The 20,532-nt window shown below is 39.2% G+C and overlaps 1 protein-coding gene and 1 non-coding gene across 2 annotated transcripts; one reads left to right on the top strand and one right to left on the bottom strand.

Moving 5' to 3' along the window:
• Window positions 1–1,471: 1,471 nt before the first annotated feature.
• On the bottom strand, window positions 1,472–20,446 carry MZT1 (mitotic spindle organizing protein 1). The gene is made up of 3 exons (XM_066380788.1): window positions 20,195–20,446; window positions 10,190–10,335; window positions 1,472–3,206 (listed from the first exon to the last, which is right to left on the bottom strand). The coding sequence occupies exons 1-3, from the start codon at window positions 20,277–20,279 to the stop codon at window positions 3,183–3,185; spliced, it is 255 nt and encodes an 84-aa protein (XP_066236885.1). The 5' UTR covers window positions 20,280–20,446; the 3' UTR covers window positions 1,472–3,182.
• Window positions 9,024–9,099, top strand: TRNAP-GGG (transfer RNA proline (anticodon GGG)). The gene has a single exon. It is a non-coding gene; the product is annotated as a tRNA-Pro (tRNA).
• Window positions 20,447–20,532: the final 86 nt, after the last annotated feature.

The following is a 20,532-nucleotide window of genomic DNA, read 5'->3' as shown; positions in this document are numbered from 1 at the left end:
AAACTTAAAGTTCCATGTGCAGTCCTGGCCGGGTAGCTGTTAGAGAATCGTCCCAATACGCCAAGTTGTGGGTTTAATGCCCAGTCAGGGCACTAAAACAATAACTGCCATTATTTAAACAAACAAAAGACAGTTCCTTAAAAAATTAAATACAGAATTACAATATGATAAAGCAATTCCATTTCTGGGTATACAGAGAAAAGAACAGAAAGCAGGGGCTTAAACAAATAATCACACACCAATGTAGACAACAGTAATATCCACAACTAAAAGAGAAAAAATTCAAATACCCAACATCAGATGAATAAACAAAATGCAGTAAATACATAAAATAAAAAATTATTCAGCCTCAAAAACTATTGCAATTCTGATACATGATACAATGTGGATGAAACTTGAAGGCATCACGCTAAGTGAAATAAAAGACACCAAAGGAAAATATTCTATGATTGCACTTAAATGAGTACCTACGACAGTCAGTCATAGAGAAAGAAAACAAAACAAATGAAATAAATGTTGGGGCTGGAGGATTGGGAGAATAGGAGTTATTGCTTAAAGCAGGGGTCTCAAACTCGGGCCCGCGGGCCGCAAGTTTGAGACCCCTGGCTTAAAGGATAGCATTTCAGGGTGCTGAAAAAGTTCTGGGTAGTAGTGACAGTTGCAAAATAATGTCAATGTTTTTAATGCCACTAAACTATACAACCAAAAATGTTTAAAATGGTTTTGTTTTGTCTTTTTGAGACAGAGAGGTACAGATAGGGACAGACAGACACAAAGGGAGATGAGAAGCACCAAGTCTCCATTGCACATTGATTGCTTTCTCATACGTGTCTTGACCAGGGAGCTCCAGCAGAGCGAGTGACCCCTTGCTCAATCCAGCGACCCCATGTTCAAGCTGGTGAGCCTGCACTGAAGCCAGATGAGCCCGCACTCAAAGGTGGTGACCTCAGGGTTTTGAACCCAGGTTCACTGCATCCCAGTCCGATGCTGTATATACACTGTGCCACCACCTGGACAGGCCAAAATGGTAAATTTTATGTTGTGCATATTTTATTATAATAAAAAATGGAGCTAATATGAAGAATTTTATTTTTCAGTTAATTTAATAAGTATAAAAACTGATACCTAAGTTACTGGAAAACTTGTAAGAAAGTTTGAAATGTAAAATCTGTAATATTCACTTTGTAAAGAAGCTCCCCTTAGAAGTATAGAAAATCCTAAGCTCACACATATTTGATATGCCAACTTGGTTTTCAAGCCTGGGGCAATTTTAATATAGCTATCTCCTTTCACGATTAGGGGAAAAGTCTTCTATTTTACACCTCAAGCTGAATTTTATATGCAAATCACATAGCCTACCTTTAAGTAGTCTTCAATCATACATATATAATAAGCATCTAAGTATTCATAGAAAACCTACAGAAACACAAGTTGAATTCACAGAAGAATATATTAAATAAAAAAATACATGTCAATACCACCAAAAGGATTTTTTATTCTTGTTACTGACAACATGCACAATACTGTGATTGTATCATTACTTTGGTTTCTTTAAATATTACTTAAATATGCATTAAAATGTTTACATTTAAGAAACGTAACATATTAAAGAAGTCCTCTGTAAACATAACTCCTCAATATATTTTGTTTCATACATAAATAACAATCTACAAAGGCATAAATAAACTATTAACTCTAATGGCCTATAAATATATACAAATTTTGAGCTTGACAAGTGTTCTATGATTTTAAAAGTAACATGCAGTATTAGCAAATAAATGACTTACTGATGCAAGTTCTTACTGTCTCCCAATGAATTATCCCAATAATAAACCTTCCAATGGACTTGGTAAAGATGTCATGCATTTAAAAAGTCAAAATGGTCAAAAGACTAGGTTTTTTTAAAACAGTAGAGAAAAATTGCCATTTAAATATTACTAAGCCTTACTAAAATCACTTCAGTTTGTCTGAAGAACAAAAAAATTCTACTAAGCAGTAAATGCTTATACAATCATTTAAATTGAAGCTAACAAAGTCTAAAATAAAATCAGATTAAATTTGTATTAGTTGGGAAAGTATTTTATTGAGCTTCTGTTAACAGAAACAGAATCAAAATTTCTTTTGAGGCAAGTTCTGATTAGTTAAAACTTTTAGGGTAAAAATAAGAAAACAAAAATTATTTTAGATATTATGAAACATCTGATTATTTAGTTTTTGTTTTTGTTTGATTGGAAATCTTTATTCCTTCAGAAAATAGTAACAACATTGCTTCTCCTAAAGTACAGAAAATAGTAACATTTGTTGAATAACATTTCCTGTTTAGTGATTAGATAACCACTAGCATTTTACTGAATTATTAGATAACCGCTCAGTATGTATTAGGCAAGCACTCAAATTATTTTTATGTAATAAAAAGAATTTTGCATGTTAAAAATGTTTCATCAGGCATTATTTTTTAGGCTGTCATTTACAGAGTATAAAACTAAGGGGGAAAAAAACCATTCTCAACTGATATTCTCATTAAACGATTCAAATGACAAATAAAACTAAGCTAAGTACTCCCTGGTTCACACTGTTAACTGCCAGGTAAATTTTATGTTTAAAAGTAAATACTCTTTGTTAAAGAGTAAATTATAACAAATGTTTTTTGTGCTTTTAAAAATCAAACCCAAGGTTCTGATACACATAATGAATCTAAATCAAAATTTACAAACGGTTGAAATTCTGTCAACGTTCAGCCCAATGCATCATAAATCCAGATATTTTGGCATAAAAAAATTAAAATTAAAGTTTATAATGCAAATATCAGCAAGTCATAACTACTACATTTCTACTAATGGGTTTTACTATACTTCAAACAAGCACAGCAGATGTGCACATCTGATAGACTACTTAGAAAATTAAAGATATCAGATCTATAAATAAAGAATACATAAATATGAACACTGTAATGTCAAAGCATTACAGCTATTTAAAAAGTATGATGTGATATAAACACATCTGATAGTTCTCTCTGTAAGCCACTTTTCATTGATTTATAAAGCTATGGGTTTATAATTCTTTTTAAAAGGAAAATTTTGCTACACTGCTGCATGCAGTAATTTCATTGTATATTCTTGACCACAATGTGATCTTCAAATCCTCCTGCAGAGTTTGACATCTCATTAGGATTTCTCAGAAAGTCAGCTTGTCATATTTTCAGCAGCCTATAACAAGAAAGAAAGACTCATTATAATAAAACCATGAAAAAGAGACACCATGGAAATAAATTTGTCAATACTACACTGTCATTACAAACAAATTCTACCCAACATGTACCAAACCAGTCTTATCAGAATAATGCAGTGGTTTTCACATTTTGCAGTACGCCTTTTAAACTGATTGCCAGGCTAACAGCAGGAAATTATTTAATCTTAAGTAATGTAATATAAAAATATAGTTACTAAAATATTAATCTGTAAAAAATTAATCCATATAGTCTTTATTAGTCTGTCTGATTCTGTATGTTTCATTACAGCATGAAAAGGGGATTAAAATGGAAAAGACCTCTGTGTTATGCTGTAAGGTAAAGAAATAAGAGCAAAAGAATAATGCACTCAGTTAATCCTACTTCACCTATACCACCAACCATATACTTTATTTCCCATGTATAAGATGCACCCTTTCTCAAAAAATTTGGGGTCCAAAAACTGGGTGTGTCTTACATAGTGGTTGTGGCATTTCAAATGCCATATATGGAACTGAAGACGAGACAATATATGAAGACAGTGATTCATCATCAAGCTAATGGATGGGAGTTTTGACAGTGATGAGGAGTTGTATGAATTTTATGATGAATCAAACTTGAGTTCAAGAACTTTATGCAATACATTTTTTTTCAAACTTCAGGCCCCAAAATTAAGGTGCATCTTATACATGGGGAATGCAGTACTTTTCATGATTATTCTGCAGAAATTCATGGATATCAGGTTATTCATCAATAAATGACTTAATATGTATTTTTAAAAATAAGGACTTAATTTCTTAATGTCAAATATGAAAATGTTGATTTTTAAATAAGTTTAATTTCAGAAATACATGGTAAACTTTTAATTCATTTACATTTCCACTTCCTAATTAAAACTTGCTTTTAAGTTTAGTCTAATTTCAAAGTCTTTAACGAGAATCCCTTAAGATATCAGGAAAACCAGATTCAATCTGAAACAATCTGTGGACAGAACCTACCTTGTTTTTCATACAGTTGGCTATTTCAAAGGTGAAAGATTTATGCGGTCTAAAGAGAAACTAGAGTATATACAGTTGGCTAATTTAAATTAGCCTTTCCCTGCGTTCGGGTTTACTACTCACAACAATGAAAACCTAGTTTGAAAAAATGTCCCTTGTTCTAAGAACCCTATAGGCTCTACTAATCTTAGCCACCTACTCCTTAGGCACTCAGTCCTTCTCCTAACCCATTCTCAGTATGATCTACTTCAAAGAAGACTTGAAGTAATATAATTATATATACAATTTAAGGATTTAAAAAATTAGAACACCTTAACTTGAACACAGGTTAATTTGTCTTGTCCCATTCCATTTTCATACAAGAGGTTCATACTTAGAGGTTCTGCTCCAAAATACAGATGGCCATTCAAGACTCCAAAAATTTGTAAGCATTAACCTTGGGAAAACCTAGTATTAGCAGTCTTCCCTTCCAAACTTCCATTTGTGTGCAAGTTTATTCCCCTCTTTGGGAGAATGGGTGGGAACACTAGAATTAATCTCTCGTTTCTCTTTCAACTACAGATTCCACGCTCCAATGTCCTCATGCTGCAGGAGACCTTCTTACACAGTGAGACATATTACTCACTCGAAGATACTTGCAATAGTAAAGGACAGCTACAAGAAAAAGAGCAGGGCTTAGTCCATAGGGATGCATCAATAAGAGTATAAGAGTATATAATTCAAGACACCCATGGGACAAAGTAGAAGATGCAGAAAAGTAGGTCTTGCTCAGAATTTCTCAGAAATTACAAAATGTAAATTATTGCTTCCCCATAAATACCAGCACCGTGAGAACAATACAAAAATTCTGTGTTGATAAAATAATCGTTCATGCTTGACCAGGCAGTGGCACAGTGGATAGAGCGTTGGACTGGGATGCGGAAGACCCAGGTTCGAGAGCCCAAGGTCACTGGCTTGAGCAAGGGGTTACTCAGTCTGCTGAAGGCCCGCAGTCAAGGCACGTATAAGAAAGCAATCAATGAACAATTAAGGTGTTGCAATGCGCAACAAAAAACTAATGATTGATGCTTCTCATCTCTTCGTTCCTGTCTGTCTGTCCCTGTCTATCCCTCTCTCTGATTCTCTCTGTCTAAAAAAAAAACACAAAAAAATCGTTCATAAAAATGAGGTCTATTTTTAAAGAAATGTATCTAATCAACAGTCCTAGTTCTACTGTGGGAGGTACACGTAAGGTGACCTATCTAAGTGGGTGACACATAACCACCTTTTACTACAAATGATTTAAACAATATCAATATATAAGTCTGTGAAAGAGAAAAAGGCAAAATGATTCTAATGCTAGAATTTCTACATAAAGACAGTAACAGTTTCACCTTAGCCTATTTTTCATACCAAAAGAAATAAAGGCCCTGGCAAGTTGGCTCAGTGGTAGAGCGTCGGCCTGGCATGTGGGAGTCCTGGGTTCAATTCCCGGCCAGGGCACACAGGAGAAGCACCCATCTGTTTCTCCACCCTTCCCCCTCTCCTTCCTCTCTCTTTCTTCCCTTCCCGCAGCCAAGGCTCCATTGGAGCAAAGTTAGCCCGGGCGCTGAGGATGGCTCTGTGGCCTTTGCCTCAGGTGCTAGAATGGCTCTGGTTGCAACAGAGCAATGCCCCAGATGGGCAGAGCATTGCCCCCTGGTGGGCATGCCGGGTGGATCCCGGTTGGGCGCATGCAGGAGTCTGTCTGACTGCCTCCCCGTTTCCAACTTCAGAAAAATACAAAAATTAATTAATTAATTAAAAATAAAAAAAATACAAGAAATAAGTCATTAGCGACAACACAAAAAAGGGAGAACAATTATGTTTCTCTTTACCAACCAGTTCCAACACCAACCCCATAGTTATGGTTAATAGAGAATAAACTTTAATCTAGAGAGAAGCAACCTGAGGAAGGTTATTCTTCAATAAAATTAAGTATAATACTTTTACTTTTTAAAGTAGCATGATGCAGCCTGACCAGGCAGTGGTGCAGTGCATAGAGCACTGGACTGGGATGCGGAGAACCCAGGTTCGAGACGCCGAGGTCACCAGCTTGAGCATGGGTTCATCTGGTTTAAGCAAAGCTCAAGAGCTTGGGCCCAAGGTCACAGGCTTGAGTAAGGGGTTACTCGGTCTTCTGAAGCCCCCCAGTCAAGGCACATATGAGAAAGCAATCAGTGAACACATAAGGTGCCGCAATGAAGAACTGATGCTTCTCATCTCTCTTCTTTTCTGTCTGTCCCTATCTATCCCTCTCTCTGATTCTGTCTCTGTAAAAATAAATAAATAAGTAAAAATAAAGTAGCATGATACAATCTAGGGGTTCACTAAATATTATCACTGTTTATCTCTTGGGTAATCTTGAATAACATGTCTTCTTTGTATTTTCTGATTTAAATTATGAGCATGTATTACTTTTATAACAATTATACAGATTTCAAAAATTAAAAACAAAAAAATCTTCTAATTAACATTTCTTCTTTGCTGTAACTTTCCAGGATCTCAACCCCAGCTAGTTTTAATGATATTAGTATTCTGGTTTTAGACTATGGGAGAAATGTGTTGTAAAAGGCTTTGTGTATGTGTAAGACTGATTTTCCATTCAAACGGGCAACATTTTCTGATCTGTTTAAGTTAATTACTGATTTTGCGTTCATATCAGACTATGATCCACTGGATGTAAAATAATCAGCATGCTCAAAACTGAAAAAGCTATGTTATTTAAGTAGTTCTGAATCTTCTATCCTAATACTTTGGGTTTTATTTTGTCTAAACAAATGCTATGCCAAAATACTTCTGTCCGTGTCTCTTGCACAATCACTTTAGCTAGGTTATTTGCCTTTGGTTTCTTTATAGCACTCACTCTGCATTGCAGTACGAAAATCTCTACCTGGAAGCAACTTAATATCCATTCACAGAAAAAATAAATGTTATAGTATATTTGTACAATAAAACAATTGTTGTAGTGGAAAGGAATGTATTATAGTCACAACATAAATGAACTGCACATGTTGAATGAAATAACCCATTAAAAAGACTGTGTTGTAAGATTCCATTTACATCAGGTTGAAAAATTTTATAGGATTAAACTGCAATGTGGAGAGATCCACGCTTAGTTAAAAAAACTGTTGAAAGAAAGTGTCTACTATAAAAATCAGGACAGTAGGTACTGAAGGGGGAAGCAGGAAGGACAAGTCAGAGATGGGGGGAGCAAAGGGGTCTTCTAGGGCGCTGGCAATAAGAATTATGTAGATATTCCCTTTATGATAAATATTTGCTCTGCAAATGTTTTATTTACTTTTGTGTTATTTTAATCAAAGTTTTAAAAAGCACAGTATCTATAACCCAAATCACCAGAACTTACTGAAGAATAACTTAATCTGAGATGAGTAAACTATGTGTTTTATATAGTTCTATTTTCTCAAAGAAAAGAAATAAGGCTAAAGAAAAGCTACTTTGTCCTTAGGAGTTTTAAACAGGCCTAATTGGAAGTTTCACTATTTTTGCATGGTGAGCTAGTGCTATATAAACATGGAAATAAAATCACCCAAGATTTTAGATCAAAGTATGTGTAAGCAAGAGAGGAAACAGTTCTCTGGTTCCCAACTGCAGCAGTTAAAAGGTGCTGAATTGAATTTGAAAATGGTGGTCCTCTGGGCCTGTGCTGGCAGCGCAGCCCAACTGCCCTCATCAGTTTCCTGATGTCTAAGCCCCCAAGTCATTCTTCCCTTTTCCTGAAGGATAAACGCATATTCACAGCTGGTTAGCTCTTGGCCAATTTCCTGCACGCGGAATGCCAGAGTTCTGACAGCCTCCTTCATGTTCTACTGTACAGGCAGGTCCCCTTCAGTCCAGGCTGGCAATGCTTTATGCTCAGATGGCTGACTGCAACTATGAACCACACACCTCATCTCATCACCAAAAGGTTCCCCAACCACAGTCCTGACCTCTCCAGAATGTGCTGTCTGGATAGGCTTAGAAATTTCCAAAGCAAGAGCTGGTTCCTTTTTGCTTATCAGTTCCCTCCCCAATTTCTGATTCCTTTTATATTTTACTATAAACAGCAAGAATACATTAGGCTGCACATTCCACACTTTGGAAATTTCCTAAGCTAAATATTGAAGTTCAGCTATTACAAGTTTTGTTTCCCTTCCTAAGAGTAGAAAGTAATTCAGCCAGTGCTTCAGTTTACAGCAAGGACAGTCTTTCCTCCAGTGCCCAAATACGTTCCTCACTTCCGTCTGAGACTTCCCCAGAAGCACTATTGCCCACATTTCTTTTTCTTTTCTTTCTTTAAATTGAGAGGTGGATCCACCAGGATCCATCAGGCTAGCCCCTACCAGGCAATGTTGTGCCACGCTGGGCCACAGCTCTGTGGCTTGGCAACTGAGCTATTCATTGTCTGAGGCCAAGGCCATGTAGCCATCCTCAGTGCCTGGGACCAACTTTGTTCAAACCATTCGAGCCATGGCTGCAGGAGGAAAAGAGAGAGAGAGAGAGAGAGAGAGAGAGAGATGAGGAGGGAGGGGAAGTAGATAGTAGCTTCTCCTCTGTGCCCTGACTAGGACTGAACCCAGGACTTCCACATGCCAGGCCAATGCTCTACCACTAAGCCAACTGGCTAGGGCCCACATGTCAAGCAAGATTCTGTTTATGATACATGTATTCTCAGAAGACTGAAATTTTCTCCACAGCTCTTCTCTTTCTGAGCCCTCGCCAGAATTGTCTTTAAGGTCCATAGTTCTATTAATCAGCTCTTTAAAAGAATCCAGGTTTTGGCCCTGGTCGGTTGGCTCAGCGGTAGAGCATCGGCCTGGGGTGCGGGGGACCCGGGTTCGATTCCCGGCCAGGGCACATAGGAGAAGCGCCCATCTGCTTCTCCACCCCCACCCCCTCCTTCCTCTCTGTCTCTCTCTTCCCCTCCCGCAGCCGAGGCTCCATTGGAGCAAAGATGGCCCGGGCGCTGGGGATGGCTCCTTGGCCTCTGCCCCAGGCGCTAGAGTGGCTCTGGTCGAGGCAGAGCATCGCCCCCTGGTGGGCAGAGCGTTGCCCCTGGTGGGCGTGCCGGGTGGATCCCGGTCGGGCGCATGCGGGAGTCTGTCTGACTGTCTCTCCCCGTTTCCAGCTTCAGAAAAATACCAAAAAAAAAAAAAAAAAAAAAAGAATCCAGGTTTTTTCTATCAAGTGCATTAAAATCTTCCAATCTCTAGTCATTACCCAACTCCAAAGCCACTTCCACATTTGTACAAATTTCTTACAACAGTACTCCATTTCCCAGAAGTATATCTGTATTAGATTTCTAAGGCTGCCAAAGTACCACAAACTGGGTAATTTAAACAACAGAAATTTATTCTCTCACAGTTCTGGAGGCAGAGGTCCAAAATCTAGGTGTCAGCAGGGCCACCTACTCTGAAGGCTCTAGCAAAGGATCCTTCCTTGCTTCTTGTGGCTGCCAATAATCCTTAGCCTGTAGATATCTGTCAATACTCCAATCTTGACCTCTGTCATTACACGGCCCTCTCCCCTCTGTGTCTGTGTCCTTACATGTCTAAATGTTCCTCGTCTTATAAGGAAGCCAGTCAGTAATCCATTATGATCTCAACTTAATTGGATTGTACCTGCAGATACAAGAATTCCAACTAAGGTCATATTCACAGGTACCAGACCTTGAGCATATGTTATTTCAGGCAGACACAATTTTACCCACAACACAGGGAAAATTCTAAACACAGTTGGAAGACTACTAGAAAAAAACAACTTGGTCCATGACAGTAGTGATTCTTACGAATCTGAACATATGCTACTAAGCTTGTGGTCTTCAGAATTACTTCTGATGGTGACCAAAGTTACTTCAATCATGTTTAAGATCTTTCACATAACTTCATTATTAATTTTCTTAACAAAAGCATCTTTATTTAGAATGAACAAACAACTGAATCTCTACCTTTAGTGCTTCAGTGGCCTTGCGAAGTTCCTTAATAACTGACGATAAAGCTTCTGGGTTAATTCCCTGTTCACAAAGTCGAACACAAATAGACAGAGTCTCCATATCTAAGCCAGTGTTCAAAATTCTTGATATCTCAAGCAGAACTGAAAAAAAGACAGCAAAATTTTAAAACAAAACTCTTACGTTTTAAAATATGCACATAATACTTGTTTTTAATTGATACAATACTGCAAATACCAAAGAAGTAGCATAGCATACTGGTGATTACATTTAGAAACAGGCATGAAATACTGTGTTGCCCTTACTTAGCTCTAGAAACTTGAAAATAAATATAATTCCCTCCACCCAACTGTATACACTGGTTTTTAATTCTACCACTCATTTAGTATCTATCTAAAATTTATGCATCATAATCAGAATCATTCTGAACATTTCCCCACTTTTTATGTTCTTTTACAGAACATTTTTTTCCCATATTCCTTCTTTTGTGTGTATGTGTGTGACAGAGAGTCAGAAAGAGACAGATAGGGATAGACAGACAGGAAGGGAGAGAGATGAGAAGCATCAATTCTTCGTTGTGGCACCTTAGTTGTTCATTGATGGCTTTCTCATATGTGCCTTGACCAGGGCGCTACAGCTGAGCGAGTGATCCCTTGCTTGAGCCAGCGACCTTGGGCTCAAGCTGGTGAGCCTTGCTCAAACCAGATGAGTCTCCGCTCAAGCTGGCGACCTCGGGATCTCGAACCTAGGTCCTCCACGTCCCAGTCCGACGATCTATCCACTGCACCACCACGTGGTCAGGCTCACATAACATTTTATGGAAACATCATATATTTCTTAACCACTCTATATTTTAAAAGTTAAGTAGATCTCATGTTATCCCTCATGAAACTAATACTGCGATAAACATCTGCACATACTAATGTACTTTTATTAGAAAAAATTCCTAGAAGTGGCACTGCTGTCAGGAATATACATATTTAAGGTTTTAAAAATATTTAGAGACATATTTTGACAGAGTATTCACGTTTGTTCAATCTAAGAATAAAAATGAAAGCTATTTTTTTTCATTTTAATAGTACTCCATTTTGTTTATGAAAGTATTTGTCTTTCACATGACAAAACCTATTATAGAAAAGCATAGGAAGTAAATACATTGGCAGCAACAAACTGCTTTTAGAACTTTTTAAGTCAATGGTTAATGTGTTATCTGTTGTTTTCCTGTATCATTTTCCTTTGGCATTATGCTTAGAAAGATATTCCCCATGCAAAGATTATCTAATTTATACACCAGTATTCTCTTCTAGCACTTGAAAGTTTATCCCTCCCCCCATAAGTATTTAAATAGGTAACTGCAAAGTTTGGATGGAAAATAGAATCTCTTAACTTTCTTTCCAGAAATAAGTCAGTTGCCCAATACTACTTATTGAATGATCTATCCTTTTACCACTCAATTAAGATGCCACCTTAACCACACCGTAAATTCCCACATATCTATGGATCTGTTGCATGTGTATCTTGTGCACAGCCATAATTTTAATTAACTTTCTACTGCAGTTGTGGGTTCAAGAGACTTTTGTTACCTTTTATTATCATAAGCCCTTTCATTCTCTGTAAACTTAAAAATACTGATCAATTCCAAAAACAAATTTCATTTGGATTCTGAATTCCATTGTATGAAAATTACATATTATTTTGGGCCAAATGGACAAGTTAAAGATATGAAATCACCTATTAAGACCTCCAAAAAACTTTTATAGTATTCATGATGTTCATGAGATGGGCCTTTCCAATTTTTCTTATCTGCCATTCATTTTCATCTCTAGAAGTTCAATTTGAGTATTTTAAAAGTCTTCCTCTGCTTAACTTTTGAACACATGGGATACAGTTCTAATGTCTTTGTCAGATAATCTTCACATTTGTGGCAATTTAGGGTGTGTTTTAACTGACTGAATTATTTTCATCGTGGGTTATATTTTCCTACCTTGCATATCTAATAATTTTTGATTGGATGCTAGACATTGTGAATTTTATCTTGTTGGTTGCTGGATATTTTTCTATTTTTATACATATTCTTGAGCTTTGTAATGAGGTACAGTTACCTGGAAACAGTTTGGGTCTTTTAAGATTTACCAGTCAGTACCAGAGCTCTATTTAAGTATAGGGCTAGTTATTCTCCATCACTGAGATAAGACCCTCCTGAGTCCTCCATCCAAAGTCTCATGAGTTATGAAGTTTTCCATTCTGGTTGGTAGATAGAGGTACTGTTCTCAGTCCTGTGTGAGCATGGTGCATTGCTCCATTAATTTTGGATGGTTCTTCCCCCAACATTTTGGGTCCTTTCCTCACACACACATACTATTCAATGTTCTGTTGAATACTCGAGGGAAACCTGAAGAGCTCCAGAATTCTCTCTGGATGCAGCTTTCCTCTCAAGTACCCTGTCCTGCAAGCTCTACCTGCCATGGTCTCCCTGAACTCTATACTCCTTCTGCTCAATGCAGGTATCCACTGGATTACACCTGGATGCCTTCCACCCCCAATACATTGTGGTCTGGAAATTCCCTGAAGGCAGAAAGCTGGGGCAACTATCTGGCTCACTTTAGTTGTTTCCTATCTTTTGGGGATCACTGTCCTTTGCTGCCCGATGTTCAGTGAAATGGACATTCTCCATGTTTTGCCTGGGTTTTGTTGGTTTGTTTCAGGTAGGAGGGTTAATTCATCCCTGTTACTCCTTCTTGGCTCCTTTGCATTTTCATTTCTTCAGTTTTGATACTCCAACATATTAACATTTGCTCTTCAATTAAATTCAGACTATTATTCATGCTCTCTACTGAATCCATTTCAATAACTCTTTTAAGATTTCTAATTTCCCACCATAATCACTTGTTCTTGTTTCATTACTAAGTGCTTATTTATATATAACCAGTTCTTATTTTCTGTTTTTCTTTATTTGAGGCTACATTCTTTTCATAAGCTACTTTTGAGATTTGTTTCAAGTATATGCAAGCAGCAAAGACAATGGTTCAGAGTGGGCTCTTCAGAGCCAGACCATTTGAGTTGAAATTCCACTTTTATTACTTACTAGGCAAGGTAACCTGCCTTTTATTTCACCATTTGGCAAAACGGGGACAATAATAATATTTATAGGATTGTTTTGAGGATTAATGATACAGTTAGAATGGTATCTGGCATATGGTAGTGCTCAATACAACAACCTTCTTTTTTGCCATTTTCCGTGTTAGCTGTGATATATTTGTTTTTCTTCTACCCTAGGTACTTTGTGATTTTTGACTAAAAGTTCTTCTATAGGGCACTTTCTTGTATGTCCTAGATTGGTGATGCGTTCTTGGCTGTGTAATATCACACTGGCCTCAACCCTCTTCATCAGGCTTGTGGAAGCATACTGGCTCCAAACACACAAGACACATGGATGGTGTTTCTCAATCCCTAGCCGTGGCAGATGGCACCTTTCTGGACCCCAACTTCACTCAGACAGGGCAGTATGCTTTGTCAGGTTTCGTTCCCAATCTCTTGCTACAGTTCCCATCTGTACCTTTCTTTGGGGGGTGAGGGGCTTCTCTCTTTCTAATTAATGAAGACTTCCCTTTTCTGTTTTTACACATGGCTATACTGATAATTGTATTTTAACATTATTGTCACTTTTAAATACTTGAAGTAGAAAGTTTCAGCCAGTGCTCAGTTAGCAATTTTGATAGTGAATCATCAATTTAAGTTTTGGTTGTTTTCACAAATGGATTCTATCTCACTCTTGCACATTCTAAGTGCTTAGTGCTAATATTCTAGAAAATTACTTATTTTTATTGTGTAGTCAGGCATCTTAACAAATTCTACTGAAGCTTCTAACAGTTTTTCAGTTGTTTCTCTTGAGGTTTCTAATCATTTCACTTACAAATAACTGGTATCCTTTTTGACTATCTTTCTTATCCTGTGCTATTTGCTGCTCAACTTTTCATATCAATGTCTTGAAAGCGGCCAGTTTGAGTGCAGGGTCACTCACTTGAGTGTGGGATCATAGACATGACTCCATGGTCGCTGGCCTGAGCCCAAAAGTTGCTGGCTTTAAGCCTAACGTTGCTAGCGTGAAGCCTAAGGTGGCTCCAGCCCAAGGTTGCTGGCTTGAGCAAGGGGTCACTGGCTTGGCTGGAGCTCCCTGGTCAAGGCACATATGAGAAAGCAATCAATGAACAACTAAGGTGCTGCAATGCAGAACTGATGCTTCTCATCTCTCTCCTTTCCTGCCTGTCTGTCCCTGTCTCACTCTCACTTAAAAAAAAAAAAAAAAGTAGTGAAAGCAAGTACTTTTCATTTCATTCAGAATGCCTTTAACATTAATGTTAATGGTGATGCCAATTTCACATAGCTTCCATTTAGCATGTTATAAATGTACTGTTTTCTCTTACTAACACTTTAAAATCAGAAAAAAAAAATGTTGATATCATCTTTTACCACTCAAATGACCAGGTAGCTTTTCTTCTTTGACTTACTGAGGTAATGCATCATATCGACAAACCATATTCACAGTTGAAGAACACTGAGGTGTGAAATCCCTACTTGTACAGTAAGCAGTTAGCAAGCTGCTCTTTATCTGGAGGTAGATATTACCTCATCTCTCACTGTTATGCACTGGAAATACAATCCTGAGAAACATCAGGAGGAAAGAGCAGCCAGGGCTTTGTATTGTTGGCATACAGAGCAAGAATGTATAGGTATGCTCTGGGCTCTGAAAGACTGCATCTCCCAATAGTGACTGCACAACTTCTGAGGCCAGGTTAAAAATGCAGTAGAGCTTCCTCCTTGCTCTCTCTTGAGAGACACTCTTGCTGGGAACCCAGCCTCCAAGTGTGAGAAAACCCACCTGTTCCAGACAACAGGCCCTGCTGAGAACCCAACTAACAGTCTGCATCAGCCAGTAGTCATATGAGTAAGGAAGCTTTGAGATGACTCCAGATCCATCACTATCTTAACCACAAGGCATGAGGCACCCTCAATGCTACTACCTACATGAGTATGGTCAACAGCCAGAACTGTGAGAGCAAAGTAATCTCTGTTTTAAGCCATAAGTTTGGGGTGGTTTGTTATGCAGCAACAGATAACCAGAAAACATATTCTGACCGTATTCCAACTTTCCTACATCATCACCACCATCAACTGTTCCTGACAAATACTCCTCTCTCCAGTTTTTCTTCATGGTAGAGCCTTACATAAAAATACTACTTATTCCTGACTTCATGCCTTTGTTTATACTTTACTCTTATGCCTTTCCTCTTCCCTCCATATAATTCCATCTCAATACCTATATTTCTTCAAGCTTCCTTTTACATTTCAAATTGATCTTTACTTCCTAACTTTATAAACTGACTGTAATCAGTATTTCCGTAGAGTTCACTGTGTGACTGGTACGTATACATGTACATAGTAGTGAATAAGATAGATACGATCCCAGTTCTCATGGACATTAAAATCTAAGAAAAGAGACAGATATTAAAACTTATTCCAATTATGATAAGTAAAATAAAGGAAAATAACATACATCCAACAGTAATTACAAGGACATCTTATCTAGTTGTGAAGGACACGTTTAGGAAAGACTTGTCTGAGGAAGTGACAATTAAGCTTAAAATCTCAAGGGTAAATAGAAACCAACTTGACTAATGCACAGGCCGGGAGAAAGGCAAAGACTGGGGGCCAAGAAAACAGTTTACGCTGGGGAGAATTAAAGTGATGTGGAAGGCTCATGGGAATGCAGTGTAATTAAGGGAGAGAAATAGCTATGAAATATGAGATGAGGCAGATATGAAAATCTACTAAGGCCCAACTGAAGATTTTAGAAGTTTGGGAAGCTAGTAGGTGTAAAATGGGAGTGTGACAAGATCAGATTTTCATTTTAAAAAGATTTTTGCTAAATACTGAGTGAACCTTGTAAAAGAATGGAACATGTGTGGAGAAGAGTCTAGCTAAGTTATTACAGTTTTGGTGAAAAACTGGTGGGTGGTATGCACAGGAGGATTATAACAAGTGACAAATCGGAGATGAGAGAAGAACTGAAAGGGCTTAGTGAAGAACAGGAGGTAGGGGAGGCGAAAGAAAGCAATACTGACTCATCTTTCTTTCTCACAATAACAATTAGATTGATGGTGTAGCATGCATGAACTATACATTTGTTCCGATGACATGCCTTATATACACTGTGGACTCAACTCCTTTTCTGACTACCTGGTATATAACATAGTATTACACTGAAGCCTCTAGTAAGGAAGAGGTACATTTTAATAATTGTCTAAATTGTAATTACTTGTGGTAAGAAATTAGAACAGGGGTCCCCAAACTACGGCCCGCGGGCTGCATGCGGCCCCCTCTAGCCATTTATCCGGCCCCCGCCGCACTTCCGGAAAAGGCACCTCTTTCATTGGTGGTCAGTGAGAGGAGCATAGTTCCCATTGAAATACTGGTCAGTTTGTTGATTTAAATTTACTTGTTCTTTATTTTAAATATTGTATTTGTTCCCGTTTTGTTTTTTTACTTTAAAATAAGATATGTGCAGTGTGCATAGGGATTTGTTCATAGTTTTTTTTTATAGTCCGGCCCTCCAACGGTCTGAAAGACAGTGAACTGGCCCCCTGTGTAAAAAGTTTGGGGACCCCTGAATTAGAGCCTCAGTAAAATTCTAGAACAGTGGTCCCTAACCTTTTTTGGGCCATGGACCCGTTTAATGTCAGAAAATATTTTCACTGACCGGCCTTTAGGGTGGGACGGATAAATGTTATCACGTGACCAGACAAGCGTTAAGAGTGAGTCTTAGACAAATGTAGCCCAGGGGTTGGGGACCACTGCTCTAGAATATAAGAAAAAAAGAAAGTATGAAGCTATCAATAAAGTATCTAAAATTTCCAAACGTTGAAAAGCAAAAGAGACAACTGAGTACATAGGAGAGTGAGAGCAGTTGAAAGACCCTGACATTTTAAAAAGGGAATGTAGGAAGAGAATGCTGAGGATCTAAGAGTGAGAGTAGATGATCTTATGCAATAGACCGTATACTAAATAAGGGTTAAAATTAATCAGGTTCCTTTCAGAGTGATCTGTATAGATAAGTAACAGTCCACTGCTCCTCCCATCTGAAGAGACTTTATCAAAATGCTTTTATTTCACAACAAAACAAAAAATAGTTATAGCTGAGTTCTACAATCCTTGCAAACCATTAACGTCCATTAAAAAATTAAATTCCTGTTAGCTAATACTGATGAGAGGGAGGTAGTAAATGATTGAGGAGAAATACTATATATCTTGAAGGAAGGTAATCAGACTCAAAAAGTTTTGAACACTTCAATTTGGCTCTCATGGATAGATTTAAATACAAATGAAATCCCACATCACAATTTCAAATAAGAATAATATTTGAGTAAGTCAGCTTAGCCCCTTAGGCAAACTAAAGTTTTATTTCTGAGAATGAGGGTAAAAGAAGGTGAGATTATAAAATGACTGCATTTACAACTTTCTCAGTTCACTGGTCATTTATTTACAGTGCAAGTGTCACCATGCTTTGCTTTGTGCCTCCATCGTTGACAGCACAGAAAATATTTCAATGGTTTTTCAGTGACATTGCAATAATTCAACTTCGCATTTTTTGGAAATAATTGTCTTGAACACAGTTATGGCATATTATAAAGGGATTTTATATAAGGTTAGTGTTCTAATGGACAAGACTATATCTTGTCACAGTTTACAAATGTTGATCCACTACCAACCTGGGGCCTTTCTTTTTACCTTCTGCTTTGTAGACAAATGGTGTGTAGAGGAGTGGTGTTCTCTAATCCACCCCTTCTTTCTTCCACTTTTATTTATTTATTTATTCATTTTTTAGAGGGGACAGAGAGAGAGGAAGAAGGAGAGAGAGAGAGAAGTGGGGGAGGAGCAGGAAGCATCAACTCCCCCATATGTGCCTTGACCAGGCAAGCCCAGGGTTTCGAATCTGCGACCTCAGCATTTCCAGGTCGACGCTTTATCCACTGCGCCACCACAGGTCAGGCTCTTCCACTTTTTTTTAAAAAAATATTTTACTTATTGATTTTTAGAGAGGGGGAGAGAGAGAGAGAGAGAGAAGGGGGAGGAGCAGGAAGCATCAACTCCCATATGTGCCTTGACCAGGCAAGCCCAAGGTTTTGAACCAGCAACCTCAGTGTTCCAGGTTGATGCTTTATCCCACTGCGCCACCACAGGTCAGGCTCTTCCACTTTTTAAAAAATTGGTCTTTATTGTTCATGTTCTTCCACTCTCTATAATCTTCATTTCACACAAAGCTCTCAGAGTAAAAATCTGGGTGTGACCAATACAAACTATCCTCATTTTTATATCAATAGTTCCACCACAGATAAAATACCAGTACAGTATTCTATTAAAATGGGATCCCGTGACCATAAAATTAATAAACCTAAGTACAGCTAAAATAAGAAAAATGGAGAAAAATACTCTGGCTTCCAAGCAGACATAGCAATAATGTCATATATATAAAAGTTTCCATGTACATAAATCCACACACAGAATAAAACTAGTAAGTTCTGACTCATCAAAAATGGGGAAATGAAATTAAAAAAAAAAAGGGAAAATAGGCTAAATATGGTTTTAAGAACAGAAGTCTATCTTTCAGAAAAAGAGAAAGGTATACTTGGTAAATTAAAATACTAGATGCAAAAGTTCTAATAATATAAGTAATTCCTTGAGAATGAAGGCAGCATATGGTGCAGAAACAATCTTATTGCAAATCCCATCAGGATATGTCTTAGGAAGAGGTGACCAAGTGAAGAAGAGATGCGGCATGAAGGCTGACACTGCTTAGTTAAGAATTCCGACCGGTTGTGCCGTCAGAGATAGAGGCAGATGTGTGTATCCCCTGGAACATGCAAAAAGCAGTGTTTAACATCCAGTAAACACTCATATAGGTTTAAGTGAATAAAATGGACGCAAAGGTCTCTCCAAGTGGGAGGACATCTTCTACGCAAAAAGAATCTAGAATCAGGAAACATCACTTTAAGTCAATACAGCAACAAATAAAGGTAACGAATATTATAGTAATAGATGCCAAAATTATCTGATAAAATTCAGCAAATACTAATAAAATATTTTTTTAAATAACAAAAATAGAAGTTTTTAAAAATAATAATACAAATAGAAGTTTTTAAAAATAATAATACAATATCTTTTATTAGCCACTTTCGATATTCCTTTACCGGGTTATCTTAAACATTCCTGTTATACTGCAGGGAGGTGACCTCAGTTGACAGGAAAAGCGGCAGGCCCCCCGACGTTTAAGCAGCGTGTCCAGGCTCAGCCCCGGCACCCGCGGGCGGGGGTGGCGGCAGCACGCGGGTTCCGCCGTCCACTGCCGGCACCGGCTCCGACCCGCGTACCGCACCCACAGCCCCGACACCGGCGCCGTCCGCTCCGCCACGAAACTGGGCCAACTCCTATGAAGGGCGGCTTGTCCCGCCATCGGATATTTTAAAAGCACCTACTCAAGAGCCAAGGACAAAAAAAAAGTAGCAGCGGCCAAACACTCACGGCCTGTCCGCCCAGGACTTACAGTCTTGAGAGCGGCGCGGTCTTCCTCCCGCCGGGGCTGGGGGGCTGGGGGGCTGGGAGGGGAGCGCGCGGCCCGCGGGGTCTCTGCGGGGTCTCCGCGGGGTCTGCGCGGGGCGCGCGCCCGGGGCGGTGGCGCCCGGGGTCCGCGCAGTAGGGACCGGCGCGCTCCGACGGAAGCGAGGGCCGCAACGCCGTGCACGCGACAAACTACTCAGAAGAGAAGAGTCCACTCTCCGGAGATGGGGCGGTCAGCCAGCCCTGCAGCCGGGGCGGGTCCCGCGGGAGGACCCTCAAAGAGGCCCTACAGAGCGGGACGTGGGTCCGGAGTCCCCCTGCGCTCCCTCTCGCCTGGAGGCGCTGGCTTTGAGAAACGGCCGCCAGGTAAAGGGCGAACCGGGCACTCACCGTCCATGGTCTCCCGCACGGCGTTCAGGTTCGCCGCCGTTGCCGCCGCCGCCGCCGAGGCCCCGGCGCCGCTACTGCTCGCCATGGCGGAGGCCGAAAGAGGCGCGAGCGGGGTCTGACCCGGAACTGGAGCGCCTTCCTTTCTCCTGGGCAATCACACCGCGCATTCCCCGCTCACGCCGCAGGCTCCGCCCCTCGCGCTCGTCGCCGGCGTGAGGCTGGCTTCATTTGAATTTGGAGCGTCGTTACTCCACGCGGAATGTGGAGCGTGGAGTTGCCATTCGAATTTACTACGCCGCCTCGATACGATTGGCTGGTTTGCGGACAGCGGTGCGATG

The sequence above is a fragment of the Saccopteryx leptura genome, chromosome 4 (assembly GCF_036850995.1).
Source record: "Saccopteryx leptura isolate mSacLep1 chromosome 4, mSacLep1_pri_phased_curated, whole genome shotgun sequence".
Taxonomy (NCBI): domain Eukaryota; kingdom Metazoa; phylum Chordata; class Mammalia; order Chiroptera; family Emballonuridae; genus Saccopteryx; species Saccopteryx leptura.
This window is presented reverse-complemented; position numbering and strand designations above follow the sequence as displayed.

Excerpts from the sequence above, each read along its gene's own strand:
- MZT1 (XM_066380788.1), bottom strand. The coding sequence starts at position 20,279 with ATGGCGAGCAGTAGCGGCGCCGGGGCCTCGGCGGCGGCGGCGGCAACG. Across the intron at positions 10,336-20,194 it reads CGTGCGGGAGACCATGGACG|TTCTGCTTGAGATATCAAGA; the intron begins GTGAGTGCCCGG and ends TCTTTTTTTCAG. Across the intron at positions 3,207-10,189 it reads AGGCCACTGAAGCACTAAAG|GCTGCTGAAAATATGACAAG; the intron begins GTAGAGATTCAG and ends TTCTTGTTATAG.